General features: G+C 34.6%; 1 protein-coding gene across 6 annotated transcripts in view; it reads right to left on the reverse strand.

Moving 5' to 3' along the window:
- Window positions 1–101: 101 nt before the first annotated feature.
- KCNC2 (potassium channel, voltage gated Shaw related subfamily C, member 2) overlaps window positions 102–21,088 on the reverse strand; it is a 217,962-nt gene continuing 196,975 nt past the window's right edge. Inside the window, exons 2-5 of one of the 6 annotated variants that reach the window (XM_005884129.2) lie at window positions 14,730–15,657; window positions 12,377–12,541; window positions 5,135–5,229; window positions 158–193 (exon numbers count right to left, since the gene is read on the reverse strand). In XM_005884129.2, coding sequence (XP_005884191.1) covers window positions 5,168–5,229; window positions 12,377–12,541; window positions 14,730–15,657 — 1,155 coding nt within the window. In that variant the 3' untranslated portion in view covers window positions 158–193; window positions 5,135–5,167. Of the gene's footprint in view, window positions 194–2,703; window positions 4,332–5,134; window positions 5,230–5,442; window positions 6,080–12,376; window positions 12,542–14,729; window positions 15,658–21,088 lie in introns of those variants that run through there. The other 5 variants (XM_005884128.2, XM_005884127.2, XM_014531686.1 and 2 more) reach the window with 5 other exon arrangements.

Raw genomic sequence — 21,088 nt, forward strand, 5'->3', positions numbered from 1 at the left:
CTGGCTTCATGCTTAATCCTGGGCAATAAAGATGCACAGGTTTGGTGCTTTCCTCTTGCTTTGTTTTGTTGTTTGTTTTTTCTTTTATAAATCTTTATTTTATTTTTTTCATCACCATTTTTCCCCTCTATGTCCTCATGTTTTGTTTTTGATCAGCAGGTTAAACTTGTCTTTAATATAGCTTTCTCTTGGCCTTTAAGAAAGAACAGAATTTACATAACATTTTAGATACTTGCTAAAGGATCTCGAAAGGAAATAAAATCACTGAGGCCACTGATTAAGGAAAGGCTTCGGGAACTGCCACATTCAAATTATATTAAGAATCCTTTATATATTGGTATTATTTCTAGCTGTTTTATGTAACTTCACTACTTCTAAGAGGACTGTAAAATTTTCCTGAATGCCAAAATATTTTAATCATTTTGGTGTGATAATATCTCTTTCTGGCAAATAGGGGAAATTGCTTAATGTTTATCTTAAATTTAACAAAGATAAAAAATACTCCCCCCCCCCAATAAATTACTTGATTTTGAGTTACATGGAATATCCTTGTCTCATTTTTTTATTATGAAAATACTATTTTACAAACAATGGTACATCAAATTTGTTTCCCAAATAAAATAAAAAAGATTTTCCTAATAAAGATACTTGACTAGTAAGTGAGTAACTAACCTATAAGGTAAATAAGGGCATGGTATTTATAAACTCTGTAATGGTTCAATTCATGCCAATTTCTATATTTTGAACTTAATCACAGACCATTAATAAATAATCATTGCCAAGATACATGATATTAATATGATAATCATATGCATAAAGTCATCACATGAATGTTTAACCAACTTTATTCACGATTGTCAAAACTTGGAAGCAATGAAATTGTTTTTCAGTAGGTGACTGGATAAACTGGAATATTATTCAGCACTAAAAAGAAATGAGCAATCAGGCCATGAAAAGACATGTAGAAATCTTAAATGTACATTACTAAGTGAAATAAGCTAATTTGAAAAAACTACATACTGTATGATTCCAAGTATATAACATTCTGGGAAAGATAAAACCATGGAAACAATAAGAAGATTAATGGCTGCCAAGGGTTAAAGGGAAGGGAGGGATGAATAAGTGAAATACAATTTTTAGTGCAGTGCCGGTATTCTGTATGATATTACAATGTTGGATACATTTCATCCTACACTTACCTAAATCCTTAGAATGTAGGACACTAAGAGTGATCCCCAATGTAAACTAAAGACTTTTGGTAATAATGATGTGTCTTCGTAAATTCATGGATGTAACCGATATATTACCGTGGTGTGGGAAGCTAATAGTGGGGGAAGTTTGTGGGGGGAGGGGGAGGGAGTAGGTGGGAATTCTGTACTTTCTGCTCAATTTTGCTGTGATCTTAAAACTGCTCTAAAAAATATAGTTAACTTAAGAAAAATAATGAGTATTAGGTTGCCTGAGATTCTAGATGGAGGTTACCATAGTCTTGTAGATCTTAATGTTTAAAATGCATAGTACCTAGTAAGTGGTCCACCACTTTGACATGATAGTGTGATAAATAATAAACAAAATCATGTACTACTAATTCAATTAAATTATTTAATTTCATACAATAATAAAAATAGTATAGCCTCAAAGTAGAGTTAGTTTAAGGGAGAACAAGAAATTATAAAATGTAGGATCAATAGTAATAATATTGAACACCTCTTAGAGAAAATTAACACCCACACACACATATATATCTATTGTTTAATAATGTTCAAGGATTTAAACCATTAATTAAATTTTGGCAGGGGAAATTGGAAGGATTTAATTCTTTTTCAATAAGAAAAAAATTTTAAACCACCTATTTTAATCATTATGAACTACTAGGGATTTTAATATTTTAATAGATTCACTTAGCTCTAAATGTCTTCTAGCATGTTATAAATTCTTTAGAGTTCCTGCTTAGAAATACTGCATTTTAACATATTCATTGTCTCTTTCCAAGACAAGTTCTCTATTGCTATTTCATTAGTCTGTCTTGTGATTTATTTCAAAGATAAAGTGAATGTCTTCCCTTTCATTTATAATTACTTAATTTATTTTTAAATCAAAACCTGATGGCAATTATCATCTATTAAATTGTATTCTGTCCCCCTCATACATATTTTTCCTTTTTACAGTAAATCCTACATTTTGACACCATCAATAAAAACATATTATTGGTACTTATATTTAGACAGACACCCTTTTTCTGAGCTCAGTTTCCTAATAGTCTCTTAAAAATAAACACAGCATTTTTAGACACAGAATAGATTCTGTTGATGCATGATGGGGAAATGTTCAATTCGCCAACTTCATCTTTTTCATTTTACCTTCCCCTAATCTTATATGCTTTCATAGAATGTTACAGGGTACATTGACATGTAACCCCACAATGTAAGTGAAATGCCAGATACATGTGGTGTGCTGCAGAAACTGAGGTTCACACCCAAAGTGAGACAGAAGATATCGTTAGAAGATAAGGTATTTATGACTAGAGGCTCAATAAATATTTCAACTATGAGAAATTGTACCAGGGAAGATGATCTGTGGCAAAAATACAACCGAACAGTTCTGTCTCTGATCTTTAATTTAATCATCAATAACATAAAAGCAAAAAGTTTTTCATTTCAGAACTGTGATGATTAAGTTGGAAAGTGTAAGTGAAAATTAAGTGTTAATCATAAAATGCCATATAAATATCAAATACCATAATAATTCATAATTTGGCTGTCTCAAATGATAAGGAAATTTAGATAGACAAAGCACTTAGAAGAGAGAAACACTGGCTACGTGCTTGAGAGTTGAATGAAAGCGAGTTGTGTATATTTATAAATCCTTTCATCCCAATATCTTTCTTATGTGTGAGTGTCTTGTTTGGTACCATGAAGCATAAAAATAATAAAGCCTGTCGAAAACTCCAAAACACAGAGAAGAATATGAATAATTTAATCAGATGAGATTCAAGCTTATCCCCAACTTATTTGCCTTTTATTCTGCATTTCAGTTAGTTACATTTTCGTGGTTATCACCAAGGTTGTACATGCACCTCGAAATGCTCACAAAAGGTCCACAATACAGGGGTTCATAACTATGTTATATGTTATATTCAGAATCCCAGGGGAATGAATAGATTCTAGAAATATTGATTAAGCAAGACGAAGAATAATTATACAGTTTCAGCAACAACAGTTTTAAAGACAAGTACAAGCTTCGTTTGTCACAAAACTCACAAAAAAAGTAATTGATTGAAGAATATCTCTTTTATGCAAAATATACATTTTAGGATATAATTTGATTAATATTCTACTATATACCAACATTGCTCCTTGATCATTTAGTAAAAAAATACTCTCATTGCCAGAATTTTTTCTATAGTTTTTATAATTGAGGTAACAATGACAAAAGTCTATGAATAATGTTGTTGAGTGTGTGTGTTTTCTGTCATAGCAATTTTCCAAAATTAAACAAATACATGACTAAAAACAGGTCAGTTTTGATAAATAGGCACTGAAAAATTCACAACGTAATATGACAAGCTGATAACATAAGTGGTTTATAAGAAAATTATACAGTCCATGTTCATGGATCCAACCAAAAAGGAGAAATAAGGGAAATTAAGACAGACTGATACTACACCCAAATCACTGCCTTGTATGATTCATAGCACAATCTACCGCAGGCCAATGGAGGGTCATTCACAGAGGTATGGGCCATACTTGAAGCTTCAGAGACGTGGATCATGAATTTGGCTTCCTTTGATGTGAGATGGCCAAATGCGATTGACCCATGCACACATGTTGGTATTTACAGTTGTTTCACTGACACAGGCCAGTCCACAGCAGACCACTCCTATGGGGAGCACCAAATGAGTTCCAGCCACAGTTCTTTTATGAGCTTTGAATGCTGCATGAAGACACCGGGACATCTTCCAAGTGCAATCTGGTTACCTCAGGGCACATTCAACAGCAGAAGTCTGTTTCCAGTACAGTCCTTGCTATGGCTAAATTCCAATGTCCCTTTTTCATCAGTCAAAAATCCATGATAAATTCTGTGCAACACTGCAGTCAATAACAGCAGCACCAGACAGCATATGAATTCCTTTACCATAAAGTTGTGTGCAATTATAGCTTTTCTATGTGTGGTGTTATCAAGAGGATCACTGAATCTCTAAATATCAGATGTGTATGTCTGGGTAAATACATTGCTGTACAAGATCTCTGACATGCAGGTCATGCTCTAGGACTTGGGGATATAGAGTAATACAAGTTACGTGGCCAAGAATAAAAGTGATAATTGTCCTCCTAACAAAAAATAAACATAAGAATTAGAAATTAATCAACAATCATCTCAATGATCTTGAATGCCTTAGAAATATTGTTTATCCCTAAATATATATTATGGCATTTTTCTTCCCTCACACTCCCAATTCACCAGACACACTATTACTATTGCATTCATGGGGATGTGGAAACAGAATTTCTTCCACTTGGACTGAATAAGACTCCCTAGGGTTTCATTGAAATGTAGAGATGAATGCTGGTAGCAGAAATGGACACTGCAGCAGGCAACCAAACACAATGGTGACATTGCTGCTGCCTAATTCCTGTTTTTCAGAAAGGTTCACAGTACTGATTAACTTAGTCTACAGGGCATCCTTAATTTACACATGAAGCAGAGAAGCTGTTTCAAGTAGCAAAAAGGCAAGGGACATGAGAGAAGACCCAGGACTAAAATCATGAACACCTTATCAAGGCATTTCTGTGCTTTATGGAGACAGATGACATATACAGTTAAGACAGACAGACAGAACAACATTCAGGACAAAGCACCTGATTAAACATTGACTGAAATCTGATTATTCTTGCAAGTCAGACACCTAAGGCTAGTCAAGAAAGCCAACTGTGAACAACAATGCTCTTTGATGTTTGCACATAAATTAATAAATAAAAATAAAGGAAGGAGGTAAAAAAGACATGAGAGCTTTGGGAAATATTTGGCACTCTGCCTCTGAAAACGATGACAAATTGTGAGATTTTAAATAAAAATGACTCTTGTATCAAGCAGCAATTCCTGTTTAAACAATGCAAGCCTGGCTGGCAGTTACCTGTCTCTCATGTTTTGTGCCTTCCCCAAGCCATTAAGTCAGGGATCTGGCCTCGGCTTGCGTGTAACCAGTAATGACAACCTCTTTGTAGTTATCTGTGTGCAAACAACCAGAGACATTCAGAACTCCAATACATAATTTTTGAAGAAAGGTAAATCAATCAAGAAATTAAGCTATTTAAAACAAATATTTCTTTCACAGAATAAAAAATGTCAAAGAGAAACTTGCCCTCCCTGCCCCACCATTCAACATGCAGAACAGTCAACCAGTTTCATATCGGCAGGATGGTTTGATGCAAGTACACATACCCTGAGCCTCCATGATCTCTGAACTCTGTGACACTGCTTTCAGGTGATAGAGACAAGATGGTCCATGCAAATGAGCTGACCAAAGTCATGTTGTATGCAAGCAAGACAGGATCCCAGACATCTTCAGAATGGTTTAGAGAGTCAAAGAAATGATGGTCCAGTGAAGTGGCTGGCATTTGGAAGCACACTGTTTTAAATATATCTCCCTGAAAATATGTTTGTGTATTAGTGTACTGGCCAGTATCTGATACTACCTGTTATTTTATTGTGAAAGGAGATCTGGGCAATTCATATGGAGAAATAGTACCACTACTTTAGATGGCCTTTAAAACCAGGATAAGATTCGTTAGCTACCCACGTGGCATTTGCTGACTTCAAATAACATCATGCAGATTTGTACTGTATTAATGGAGGCTGGAGTAATTCTATGTTTAATTATTTCCATTATAGAGTAGACAGTACTTGAAGTAATACAATTTAGCCGACTGGTGCAGTTTGGTTTACAAGATAGATGGGATGGGAGATCGAGAACGCCTCAGAGGACAAGGAGAGTTGTAGGGTGATGTTACTGGAGAAAGCCTCAGAGCATTGCCTGCCAAGCCCGCTATGTTGTTTAAGCTTCGAGATTTTTCATATCCTTTTATGAAAAAAGGCACAGACATCAGTTGAATTCAAACAGAAAATAGACACAGACAAACAATACCACACAGAATAATCAAATGTGCTATTTTTGAACTAAAAAAAGAATTTGCTTACAAAGAATTCAATATTGAGACAATTTTTAACGGCAAAAAACCCTGAAGTTCACTGTTAGCTGTTATTCCCAAAAGAGTAAAACAACTACCACAAATTACAGCTGCAATACTTCAAAAATGATTCTTTCCCAAATTATACTTTGTATTGATGTAATTTTGTCATATCCAATACCAGAACTCTTTTAGAATTAGGCAAAGCAACTTAAGTAAGATATACATTTGACTAATATTATTATCAGAATACGTTTCTGAAAAAAAATGGGCTACGTTTTCTCTTTTCATTTTTTAGTATTTATTAAGCTACTAAAGAATGCTTAACTTTAAATGGACAAGTCTTTTTATAGCATATTTAATCTTCCAGCTTTATGGAGTTAAAATAAAAAAAATGATTCTTGAATAATGACATTTGATGCCATTATCTACATGGTGTAGAATGAATGCCAATATCTAATCTTTTCAATAAAAAAGTCAAGAAAAAATAAAATGGATGAAATATAAGTTGAGTCATAATTTCAGTGAGTTAAAATCTGAATTTGATTTATGATGTTTTCATCTGACTCCCCCACCAGGACTTGAGAATAATTTGAATTCAATTCACCATTTTTTATATTATTTTGCATTTTGACTTTTTGTTCACAATACTTCAGGAATTATAGAATGAAAGGTCCTTCTCACAAGCTTCAACCCAATAGTTCACCTTAGCTACTCAAGAAGCACTCCATCAAAATAAATAAATAAATAAATAAATAAATAAATAAACAAACAAATAAAATATAAAATAAAATTTTAGAGGAAAAAAAGGAAGAACAGTGCATTGATGAATTTCCTATGACACAAAGATGGACATCTCTGCTCGGATGCCGCACTGAGGGATTCTGGGTCCTGCGGGATTGGCTTGCCATTTGTGTCGTGGAAATAAGGGCAATAGTCTGCTCCTTTTGGTGGGAGAAAATGAACTTCCTGATGGAGCTTTTGAGCTGAAAGGGAGCCCCCCGCATTTGGCAGAAGCAGAAATGTCTCATTTCCTTTGTGACACCATCTTTGGGATCCCAACAGATGCCTGGGAGTCTGGGGTGCTACCATTTCATTGCTCCTCATCCATTGCCTGTGGGGTGCACTTGCGTTCCAGGTGGATTTTCTTTGTCACCTCCAATTCCAAGTTGAAAGAGCAACAACAGGCAAGGACAGCCTTAAGCAGCCAGGAGCTTCCTAATTAATTGTCCAGATCAAATATTTTGTCCCAAGGGTTTGGGCATCAGAAATTTTCTTTTTACATGATCTTGGGAATGCTGCAAACTTACGTTTTATGAGAACCCTCACCCATTGGACTTGTTTGTTGCTACCTGACCATAGAGCTAATGTCATGGTATATTAATTGAGCTAAAAAAAAGTGATGCTGTAAAATCTAATGAACTTAGGTGAAATCTGATTTTATTTCTTTTCTCTCCTGTGCTTGTTCTGTTTCTAATTACCCATATCAGTTTTAATTAAAATCAAAACATGGAAATAAAAAAAAATAAAACAAAAGTTTACCTACAGAAGGTGTTATGCCGCAAGATATAGAAATATTTACTGACTAAGATCTGTCTAGAAGACAGTGGATCATAAACAGTTTACTCTTTCTATAAGAAAAAGTAGACCAAGGACATATAATTCTAACACTTAATTCTCTTTTGTATGTTCACACTTTTTTAGAACTTAATCACATCATTCAAAGTTTGATGGCCATGTCCCATACACTGTTTTGGAAACTCAAATAAATAAATAAATAAATAAACAAACAAATAAAATATAATTTAGAAAAAAAAAGCCACCTATCAATTCACCTTTGGAAGAATTTAAATATTGTAGTGCTGTTTATTAGAAAAGATTAGAGGTAGTTAAATAAGGTAAGTTGTACCTAGTGTAAAGTTAGAACTGAACTATCTTAAAAGCAGGAAAACTATTGTCTGAAAAAGTAGTCATATTATACATCTTATATAAGAAATATTCTGACAGCTCCATTGAAGAAGTGTTGTATAACAGGAAAATAAAATTTCCAAAGCTGAATATATATATATGATTCCAATGAACTTAATTTGTCTCCGTCAGACTTAGGGTTCACTCCTTGGGCCCGGATTAGCCTGGGTGTGTGTGATGACTCTATAGAGAGAAAGTGGATCTGTTGTGTTTCTTTATGTTCCTTTCAGCTACTTCTTTCCTTAATTCTATACTTTCATGGAACTTTTGGGGAGGAAGCCACTGCTCTCTCTCTGCCTTTCACTGGAAGAGAGATGACTGATTTAGTGATTATTTGATTTGCAAGTGTCCAAGACAGACGTGGATATGGAGTGCAATATCAGCTCTGCTGCAGGGTAACAGCTGGACTGGAGAGGAATCCCTTCCTCACATACACATATACATTTTCAGCAGACTAGATGTCTTCTTTGATATTTTGTAGATGGAAATGTATGCCATCCATTAACCATGGTAAAGTTCTCCAGGAAATAATTTCTGCTAATGAGAGAATTATGTGCCAATATATTTTGTTAATATTCTGGGCTATAAAACATGGGAGCTATAAAACTCTGGTGAATGATAGAATAGTTAATGGGAAGGTGTCTTAAATAATTAAAAAAGAATTCCAGATAATTTATCATTACATTGGGACCCTCATGTGCCTGGAGGGCTAGTAATTATTGCTCTTTGGTAAAATGATAGAATATATAACTTTGGAAATTGCAGAAAGAATAATTTTTCCTAATTGACTGTGTCACCTAAAAATGTAAACTTCACCATAAACACTGACTGGGTTTGATTAAAAACAAACTTGTAAATATGCATGAACTAAAGGGGTTGTTAATACTTATAAATCATCCATATAAAAATTTATATCTTATCCCCCAAATCTCCACACTCCCTACAGGACCTCCAAAAATGTAAAAATCTGTTTGACACTTTTATATTAATCACAGTAGTTATATATAAATCTTGGCTGCCATTCTAAATGTTTAATTATTTTTCTGAATTATAGTTTTAACATAAATATTACCTATTTTGCTTATAAATTCTTTTATTTTTAGTAACTATAATTTCAAAGTTCATTTTAAAAGGCTTCCCTTCTAATTTAGTAACAAGTATTTCATTAGTAAAATGATAAGTTATTAATATAAGTATGCTTTTCGTTATTCTGCAGGTTAATTTCTGATTAGAAAATTTGATATAAAATTTTTCTCAATCAAACTTTTATTGAATGGGATGTTAATTTGAACTAATATCTAAATACATTATGTTCATTTTTTTTCATTATGTTCATTTTATATAGTTCTTAAGATCAGGCATTTATTTGGGGCAATATTGAACCTCTCCATGCATTTTCTATCAATGGGTATGTCTTTGTTTTTGTAATGTGACTTTCTAAAAATTACTGCATTAAAAAAAATCATAGTTTCTAAGTACTGGGAGTTTACTCTTTTAGGGAATCCATAAGTTTTTTTAATATATGCCCAACTATATTCATATTTGTCCACAGAAAAAGAATTCAATGGGAATCCAAATTTTTTTTTCATCTATATAGGGGAGAATTTTCAGAACTCTAAAATCATCTCAGTAGAGAGACCAACTTAAAAGGTTTAAACAAAGGTATAATATAGGAAATAAATGTCTGAGTGTGATTAAGAGGATTAATCTATAATCTACTAAAAGTAAATCTATAATTTACATAAAAAGAAACAGAAGAAAGGAATGAATTCTTGATAGACATGACAAGATAACACACCAAGAGAATATTAAATGAAGTTAGCCAGAAATGTTACCAGACCTAGGTGAAGAACACAAAGCTGCAAAAGAATTAACCAAGAATGAAAAAAGAAAGGTGACTATGGTAAGAAATGACAGAGAATAAAAAGCTCATAGATGAATTTACAAAAGTGTTTTCACTGATAGAAAATTTATATTTGTGAAATAAGATTGTATGTATAACTTTTCCATACAAACTAAATATCTTATTAATTGCTTTGCTCATGAAACTTAACATTTTAAAAGAAAAATTTATATTTACATAGTGCTTTATAATTTGCAGTTTTTTTTTCATATGTGATCTTTGACAGTTTAAAATTCAAAATATTGTCTAACATGAAGAAAAAAACCTAAGTTCTTAAACATGTGATCTTAGTATAAACACAGCATGTGATACATTATAGAATATGCTCAAAAATGTATGTAAATTTAACCATATATTACATATAAATACTTACATATAAATATATACACATATATACATCTGTAGTGAATTAAGATATGTAATGTACTTACAATATTATGTTCTACATAAGATATCTTTAGTTAAATATTATTATAATGGTTATTTAATGTATGTACATATATTTTGCTCAAGAATTATTAACTACCTTTATAAAATATTTTAAAATTGTTCTAACATAATATTTACAGGTGAAATAGCAAATGATCAAACATATTCAGATAATTGAAATACATTTTGGTGAAAGAAATAGATGCAGAGAAAGGAAATAATTGAAATGAAGAAAGGTTTAAAATATTGCCTACTGAAGAGACAAAAGAAGAATGCTTTGTCTTCTGAAACTCAAAGGCATGAAGACAGGACAATGTAAAGTGTTCAGAAGAAATGAAAGAGAAGTACAACATGGATAATGAGGTATTTCAAAGAGACAGAGCATTACAAAATAAATATATGAGACCTAAAATGGTAACATATTCAATAGGGAGAAACTGCAATGAATAGCAAAGAGCACAATATTTTTTTAAATTCATTTGCATGAATATGAAAGTTTTGGAGTGGATTTTATTTAAATTCAGTCCACTGCATAATAAATTATTATAGTTCTTTCTCCATTCTGTCAATAAACAGAAAATAATCATGGTAATAAGGCAACTTGAACCACCAAAGGAGGAGGGAATAAAGAACATACCATCACTTTGTCAAGGGTGGGTTGTGTCACAAAATTATTTCTTAAGGAAGAGAAAAAAGGCTCAGTTGTCCTTTTTTTGTTGGTAATTCTCACTGAGGATATTTTTTCCATTGATCTTTTAGAGAGAGTGGAAGAGAGAGAGAAAGACAGAGAGAAACATCTATGTGAGAGAAACACATCTATTGGTTGCCTCCTGCATGGCTGGGGAGGAGCCTTCAACTAAGGTAAGTGCCCTTGAAATTGAACCAGGGACCTTTGGTCCGCAGGCCGACACTCGATCCACTGAGCCAAACCGGCTAGGGCTCAGTTGTCCTTTTTTCTGTAAAGTTTGCTCAAAACAAAAACAAAAACCAACACCTAGGAAATGGTCAAAGTGGCCCAATCTAGGAAAACGGAACCACGTGATGGAGTGAAGTCTCAGTATTCTGTTATATCCCTTAGTCAAGATGCCTTCCCAACAAAATTTATCCATTAATATATCTTCTATGTGCCAGGCACTTTCAGTGTGGATTGAAAATTAGTAATAAATTTAAAATTATTACTATTGCCCTAAAGAGAAATTATGTAACCATATGTTACAAGTACATAAGTAGCCTTTCCAGTGATTGGGCCTTTCAAGTTCTGTAGGGTCAAGGATCTCTCACCTTTCCAATCTTCTTGCACTCAGCTAAATCACAGCAAAAAAAGTCCAAAAATTGGATAAAAGACTTAACTAGAGTATGTTTAATGCTTTTCCTTGAGAAAAAAAAGCTTATTATTGTTTTATAATTATAAATTACTTATCAAATATATGCATAGTGCCAATTAGTGAGTTTTATTAGTTGTAGAAAAAAAGAACTTTTAAAAAGACTTGGTGAGACTTTTATTAAAATAAGATGAGTGTCTTAGTTTTTAAATATTCCATTACAATTCTTCCCATAAACACATGGAAAACCAAAAAAGAAAAAAGAAGTGAAGAAAAAGAAAGAAGAAAGAAAGAAAGGAAGGAAGGAAGGAAGGAAGGAAGGAAGGAAGGAAGGAAGGAAGGAAGGGAGAAAAGAGAAATTCCTTTCAGATATGACAACCACATAGACTGCTATGATGAATATTTTTAAATGTTTGTAATGAGAAAAGGTGTGATGAGGAATGAGAAAGAGCACTATGTGTAGTTTTTCCTGGAAAATGACGGAAGGGAATTTCGCAGCACCCTGGATATTTTGCAGCGCTTAATTTCTAAGTCACCTGTGAGGATCTGATTAAATGCTCGCCTACCTTTCCTGATCCCTCCATCAGAAGTGCATGTGTAATCCCCTGTCGTCAGTAGGAAACACGTTTCCCCTCTTCTGTTTTTGTCTCTGGTACTAGAGCGTCTGATAGGAAGCCTTTCGGGGGGTGATAATGGCGAGTCACGTCCCGAACTGTCATCACCTGATAGCACTGGTCACAGCACCATGCCCATTGACAGACAGTGATAGATGAGGAAATGAGACAGACAGTACAGAGAGTTTACACCGAATGTCCATAGTACAGTCGCTCGATATACAAAACAATAATCACATCATGGTAAGAAAAAGATTGTCATCACTCACCACAGAAATTTACATGGAGCAAAATGGAAATGTGTTGAAAGAAAGATAAATGTTCTTGGGGAAGTTTTAATTCCACTTGGGATTCTATCTAAGAAGAAATTTACTTTCACAAAACTAAGATGAATTCAAAATGAGTGTAATGGTGAAGTAGCACACCGATTAATATCTTATAATTTTTGACATGCTATCTAGTTACTGTGAACGGGATCTTTTTTTTAAGTGGAGCCTATTAAGGAAAAACTCTTAAGTAAATATATGGCTTTTGCAACTCTTTAAGACACACACTTTTATTATTTTCTGAAAGTAATTTTTTCCCAAAATCTTAATAAAAATAATTCCAAAGCTGACAAACTTATGACCAGGTTCTCTAGTTTGAAGTGATAAAATAGTTTTGAACATAATGGAATGAGATAAACTTCTCCAAATGCCCTTGAAAAAAATTGCTTACTTCTGTATATTTGCCAAAGATGGTCACAATCTATCAGCCTGGATACCAGCCTCTTATAACAATGTTTACCCTAGGGCTAGGCTGAGGGTGTGTCCTCTTTATCCATGTCCTTCATAAGACGCAGGTACTATGAGAACAGTATGAGGAGGCCAGCAACACCAACTAAACTCTACCTTTTGTAAAGACATTCTTGGCCTAGCAGTTTTCAGGTATATACTGACAGAACTTACAGAACAATTTCCTGAATAAACAGGAGGACTGTGAATAAAATATTTAAAAAGCAGTTCAGCTCCAACCACATTTTCTCCCCATTTACTCCATAAAAAACTTCTAGAAGCTAAGAAGGAAACCTATGAAAATGTCACCTGGCTTTTTTGTTTGCTTGCTTGCTTGCTTTGTTTAATTGCTGGTATTTCTAAATATGCAAAATTACTCACATGGGATTATCATAAATAATTTTTATACACTAAAAAGATTATATATAAACAACTTATAGTGAATGCATATATATTTTTTAATCTTCATCATAGGTAATTAAGTTGTTTAGTCTACAAAATATTTGATCTGTACCAGACAATAGAGTAGAGATGATACTACTGATGATCACTTTAGCAAACTGAATGTCAACTGACAGTCATTCTTATCAGTCTTCTCTGGATTATCTACGGCAATGGAGAGGAGTAGGGATTCCGCTAATGTCAGGCAGTAAATCATCCAATATTCAATTGTGGTAAGGAAGAGAACCTAATGCATTGTGACGAGGTTCTCTAGTTTGAAGTAACAAAATAGTTTTGAACATAATGGAATGAGATCAATGTCTCTAAATGCCCTTGAAAATTTTGTTTACTTCTATATGCTTGCCAAAGATGGCCTCTGTGGATAAAAAAGGAAATCCACAGAGAAATTCAATGTTGCCATTGATGAGCCAAAGCCCATCATCTATCCCAAGAATAATGATAAATTGATTATATAACACCTTGCTCAATCCAATGGAATTACGTTGAATACCCTACCTAATTTAGTAATAATAAAAATTTAATCAATTCTCCAGAATATTATTAGGGAAGACCTTCGTTATCCAAAGGGCTACCTTCCATATCACCTCTTTGATGTTTAGGCCTTTGAAATGTAAACATCCATTCCTCTTAAGTAACTGCTTCTTGTGAATTAGGTTGAGATGCATGGCCCCATGTGGCAGAGATAAAGCTGAGACAAACACACCAAGCGAAATGATATGGAGATCAACATTTTGAGGATGAAGGATGGAAAATGGCCAATATCATACCATCACATCGTGCAGGGAACAAAAACATTGGCACGAGAGCAACACACAGGCAAAAGAAAATATTGGCACCATCAGCAAAGGGCAGGAAAACTCTATAGACCAGCTATGCAGACTTCTACTTGGAATTTATTTAGAAAGGTACAATCTAGCTATCTATAAGCCTGACACAAACACATGTTTTGTGAAGGGGTAGAACTGAAAACTCATGAACATTTGCAGAAAATGAGAATGATTGCCTTCTACCTATTGGATAATACTGGTCTATAAAGTATGCAATGGCATGCATTTAAAATTATGCCTTACCTGATCTATTATGTTCCAGAAGTCGATTGTCTTTGCCCAGACAGGTGTCACCCTGTGTGCTGTTGCAGGCCATATTTAATTCGGTCTTGCAAAAAGTAGGTGAGCTTGCCTGAGGGGCAGGAGGAATGTGCTTCTTTCTTTTCCGTGGAAGTTTCTGCTTCGCCATTGCCAAGGAGTAGTACATCCCAAAGTTGTTGACAATGACAGGTACCGGCATGGCTATTGTCAGCACTCCAGCCAGAGCACACAGGGCTCCTACCAGCATCCCTGACCAAGTTTGGGGGTACATATCCCCATAGCCCAATGTAGTCATGGTCACCACAGCCCACCAGAACCCAATAGGGATGTTTTTGAACTGTGTGTGCTCACTAGCTGAAGGGTCATTAGGTTGAGCGCCTACTCTTTCGGCATAGTAGATCATAGTAGCAAATATCAAAACTCCCAGAGCCAAGAAGATTATCAGCAGCAAAAATTCATTAGTACTAGCTCGAAGAGTATGTCCAAGCACCCTCAGACCTACAAAATGGCGGGTGAGCTTGAAGATTCTCAGGATCCTCACAAATCTTACCACCCTGAGGAAGCCAAGTACATCCTTAGCAGCTTTGGAAGAGAGCCCACTGAGTCCCACTTCCAAGTAGAAGGGTAGGATGGCCACAAAGTCAATGATATTCAAGAGATTTTTGATGAATTCAAGTTTATTGGGGGAAAAAACAATACGGACTAAAAATTCAAAAGTAAACCACACCACACACACGCCTTCTACGTAGGTCAAGGCAGGATCCGTTTCGATTTCATACTGTAGAACAACACTTGTGCCATTGATGACTGGTTCCGTCTTGTTTTTCACAATATTGAAAGCTTCATGGGTCTCCAGGCAAAAGGTAGTGATTGAAACCAGGATGAAGAATAAAGAAGCAAAAGCAATAAACTGTAGGGGGGGAAAAAGGAGAGAGTGATCGAAACCATAATATACTTTGACCCAGATCTAAGAGCATCAATCCCTCTAGAACAGCGGTTCTCAACCTGTGGGTCGAGACCCCTTTGGGGGTTGAACGACCCTTTCACAGGGGTCACCTAAGACCATCGGAAAACACGTATGTAATTACATATTGTTTTGTGATTAATCACTCTGCTTTAATTATGTTCAATTTGTAACAATGAATTTGGGGGTCACCACAACATGAGGAACTGTATTAAAGGGTCGCGGCATTAGGAAGGTTGAGAACCACTGTTCTAGAGGAAAAACATTGAAAGCATTTTTTGAAGATTTCACTTGGGATGTTGCTCCAAGGAAAGATGAGATGTACCGGTAACATTAATTAGAGTTGCACCTGGATTGTGTTTCAAGTTCTGTTATCAGCTGATATAGATAAAAACTTTTGATTGACGTTGCAAAACAAATTCTTGACTGTTTTTTATACCTGTAAAGAGAGCATAAAAATCACTTCCAAAGAATGTTAAAGGGCAACAGACTGAAAAATAATAATAAAAGTAGACAATGGCTCCAGATATTGTTTATGATCCTAGTAATCTTCATGTATTAGATCAAGTTCTTACATCATACTATGAGGTGCAGTCCACACTGATGGAAACTTGGAAGCCACTCATATTTAACTGCAGGTTTCTACCTGTAGATAAAATGTTCCCGTTATCATGAAGTATGAATGTGAAAAAAATATTTGAGTTATGTTATTATTTAAATGATATTAATTTAAGGTGTAGACTTATCCAAAGAGCAAATCTATGGAAGAAAATAGGCAACAAGACTGAAGAAAGAGAAACAGAGTTAAGAAAAAAATTAAAAAGACAATTTTCTTCCTCTCCTCAAAAAGAACTGCAAATGTTTAAGTATCATGTTATAAAGTTGCAAGTGTTTTTTTTAAATTCAATTATTTCACTTCTTAAGCCAATAATATATGAATACACACAGCTACTAATACAGAATCATCATAAAAGTTCTCACTTATATAGTCCTTACCAGTACCAAACACTGTTAAAAGCAATTTACTTAATTAACTCATATCAATACTTATAATAACACTATTTCCTACTGTATTTTACAGTTCTGGAATATTAGCCACAGAGTTTAAGTTACTTTACAAAGTCATAAGATACAAAGTGATAGACTTGAGACACTATCCTGGCACATTTCACCCAAGATTCTGTTCCATTAACTACCAAACCCTCAAATGTAGAATACAAATATGTTGAAATATTTATCTTGGGATCACATATTTCTTAATGTTAAAGATCTACAAAAGTTGAAACTCAGTTGTTTGAGTGAATGACACCGTTGCAGTCAGTACCTGAGGCTTTCAAAGTAGCTGGCAGATTCCTAGTGCTCTCTGATTTAGCATACCCAATGAGCACCAAGGTTCCTTGAATGTCTAAACCTATAAATTATTCAGGAGCAAGTGGTGATCAGTCAAATGGAGAGAGGTCCTTATCTATATATATAAAAGGCTAATATGCAAAGTGTCCCCTCGGGAGTTCGACTGGGAGACAGGGAGTTCGATTGCTTGCTATGACATGCGCTGACCACCAGGGGGCAGCGCGGAATGAAGGAAGGCCCCAGCCGGCAGCCGGAAGGTCCCAATTGGCCCTGATCACCAGCCAGGCCTAGAAACCCTACCCATGCACGAATTTCGTGCACTGGGCCTCTAGTTTGAAAATAAAAGAGTATTCCAAAACCCAAAGTTGCTCCCTAATACCTATTCCTCAATTATGCCATTGAGATTTAAGTTTCCAGAAGAGATTGAAACCAATTCCTTTTTTTTTAACCTCTTGAGGTTCAGTGTGAGAGATACAAATCTCACCAAATATGTAAGAGATATACAAAAGAATGAAAAAAAAATCTTAGGACCTTTACTATCTGCCCTAAAGAAACACCCAGATTATGGAACTGTCTCTTTGCAGTGTGCCCGTTAGGACAGCATCATACAGTATTATAAGGCATGTCCTTTTCATCGCTGTGACTTATTTTCCCATGTATATCTTCCAACTTCCTTTGTTGTTGTTTTCCACACTGGAGGATATGTTTATTAATTTGAGAGAGAGAAAAGAGGAGAAAGAGAAAGAGAGAGAAACATCACTGTGAGAGAGAAGCATTGATCAGTTGCCTCCCATAGGTGCCCAGACTGGGGATCATCAAAAGCAACTTAGGTATATGTTCTGATCAGGAATCAAACCTGCAACCTTTTAGTGTATGGAAGCCACCTGTAAGGGTTCCCTTTGGTTTTGACATTATAATTTGACTTGTCTTTCCAAACATATTGTGAGATATCAGCTTTTTTTTTTCACTCATATTTCCCTCTGTACACATAAATACAGTTCTTTTGTTATTCAAATACTTTTTAAAACAGTATCACTAAGACCCTCTAGATTCTTCAGAAGTTAACATCTTGTGGGGAAGAATCAATTACCTGTGGTTCATACATTATTTCTTAAATTAAAATATTATCTATAGATTTGATGGTCACATTTTTTCTGACGCCCCATAAAATCTTTTGGCATCAGAACCATACTAAGGTGTTTACATATTGACCTCCCTCCAATCACTCCCCCACATTCTCCACCATTCCCACCTAGTCTCAAGCTTTTCAGGCTGTGTTAAAAGTTTTAGTGCACCAGTTCTATCTATGAGGTGGTAAGAGAATATAATGCAGTTAAAGTAGACTGCAATTTTATTTTATGCTTTTAGTGTTCCTCAATCAGCATTTTTCCAGCTAACTTTGTAATTTCAAACCCTTTGCACCTATATTCATAATTAAATTAGTGGGACTTCCCAACATTGTTTCACAATCAGTCCAAGCTCACCAGCCCACCTTCCATACAACAAAGACAGTTTACTAGTCTGCTTTGATGTTTGTCAATATAAAACACTGGGACTTTTCCAATCAGACATTTTCTACTTTTCATTCATTCATGCAACAAGTTTGTATTAGATGCCTCTCTGTACGAGGCTATAGGGCTAGGGTATTATTTTAACAGTAGTTAAAAAAGTTAACCCCTGTCATTAAGTAAATCACAATCTACTAGAGATACAGAATTAAATAATGAACCATAAAAATTATATAATTGCAATTTTAATAAATGCAATAAACACAAATAAGGATCAAAGGGGACTTTTTTTAGACTGAGAGATTATAGAAACCAAGAAATTATCAATAGTTTGAAATTTGACAAATGAATGGAGGTTAACGTGATGGAAGGGGAGACATATATCACACAGTAGGAAGTTTTAACAAAAATAGTCTGGATTTTTTCCATTTCACTTTCTCAAGTGATGCTTTGACTATAACATCACAGGAATAGCAAGTTTTCCAAATCTGCCTCGTGCACAAATCATGGTGAATAAGTCCCCACCTAGCACAGAAACCCTGACTTTTTAAAGAGTAACTTCTTTTTCTGAAGAGTTTCAAGTCAACCAAAACTATTATCTTGGTTTTAAAATGAGGCTGTAAGATGACTTTAGAACCATCTGACTGCAGGTAGTGTTCCATTCGACTTGCTGACCTATTGGGAAACTTACAGAATTCACTTGTCTTAAATTATTGTTGCCAGCGCCATTGTTTAGGATGAAGTGAAAATAAAAAACATATATTATACATACAACTTAAAAGGAAGATCAACAATACAATCAAAAAATGGGCAAAGGACCTAAATAGACACTTTTTGAAAGAGGACATACAGAAGGCTGAGAGACATATAAAAACATGCTCAAAGTCACTAATCATCCAAGACATGCAAATCAAAATAACAATGAGATACCATCTCACACCTGTCAGAATGGCTATCATCAAAAAAACAACAAACGACAAGTGCTGGTGAGGATGCGGAGAAAAGGGAACCCTTGTGCACTGCTGGTGGGAATGCAGACTGGTGCAGCCACTATGGAAGACAGTATGGAGTTTCCTCAAAAAGTTAAAAATGGAACTCCCATTTGACCCAGTGATCCCACTTCTAGGAATATATCCCAAGAAACCAGAAACACCAATCAGAAAGGATATATGCACCCCTATGTTCATAGCAGCACAATTTACCATAGCTAAGATTTGGAAACAGCCTAAGTGCCCATCAGTAGATGAATGGATTAGAAAACTGTGGTACATCTACACGATGGAATACTATGCGGCTGTAAAAAAGAAGGAACTCTTACCATTTGCAACAGCATGGATGGAACTGGAAAGCATTATGCTAAGTGAAATAAGCCAGTCAATGAAGGAAAAATACCACATGATCTCACACATTCATGGATAATAGAGACCATTACAAACTCTTGAACAATAATAGACTGGGGCGGTGGGGGCTTGGCCAGGGTGGGAATGGCTGGGAGCAGGGGAGGTCAATCAGGGAAAAGGGAGACATATGTAAAATTTTAGACAATAAATAAATTAAAAATAAATAAAGAAAGAAAGACATATATTAAGTGGGTTTTTTTAATTTAAAGCACTATGAAAATATTAGAAATCATTATTATACATACTTGAGTATGCATTCAAAATATAATAATTAACTCTATAAGAACTTCTAGAACTTGATGCCTATGCTTATTAAACAAACTATTATGTTGGCCAGCAAAGGTCAACAGCTTTTATGATACCACACTTGGTGGTTGGAATAAGTAGCATGAATCATCTTGTACTTGGAAATCATTTATATTGACCACCCATATTCCTACAAAAGGAGTGTAGCCTAAAGATCACACTCATTAAAATATACTTGGGGAGTATATACACAGCAAACTTCTTACCTCCGGATCAGATGTCAGACTTGTGGGGAGAAATCTGCATTTAACTAGCTTCTTAGGTGATTGCTACGCATACTAAAGATTGAAAACCATACTTGCAGTGTTTTTGTTTGTCTGTTTGCAGCAGACTGATAACACAGGAATGATAAGTCATTATTAAATGGATTGGATCAGTTTTTTTTAAATTATAAGCATTTGTAAAATTTTAAGAGAACCTTAGTAATTATCATTTACTACCTCCTACATAATGGGATGTTTGTGCCTTTGTGTGTATGTTGTGACATCATTAAGGCTTTCACACAAATACCTGTGAGCAAACAAAGCAACTGAACAGCCTCTATATAGATACAATTCTAAGACACAAAACTTTGGAATCCAAAAGTTGTCTGTCTGTTTTTATAAATCATTTGGCACTTGCATTTATCAATATTTTTATTGGCATTATTTAAAGTACAACATTATATTTTGTATTTATATCATTCTTCTTTGTAATTTTTATAGCTCAGTATATCTAGCTTTACATACTTTGTAAATCTGCTGGAGTGTGACAATTTTATAACAGGAAAGTAAAAGTAGTATAACAAAGAAAACAAACTTTGGCATCTGGGAG

This window comes from Myotis brandtii, unplaced genomic scaffold (assembly GCF_000412655.1).
Source record: "Myotis brandtii unplaced genomic scaffold, ASM41265v1 scaffold82, whole genome shotgun sequence".
Lineage (NCBI taxonomy): Eukaryota > Metazoa > Chordata > Mammalia > Chiroptera > Vespertilionidae > Myotis > Myotis brandtii.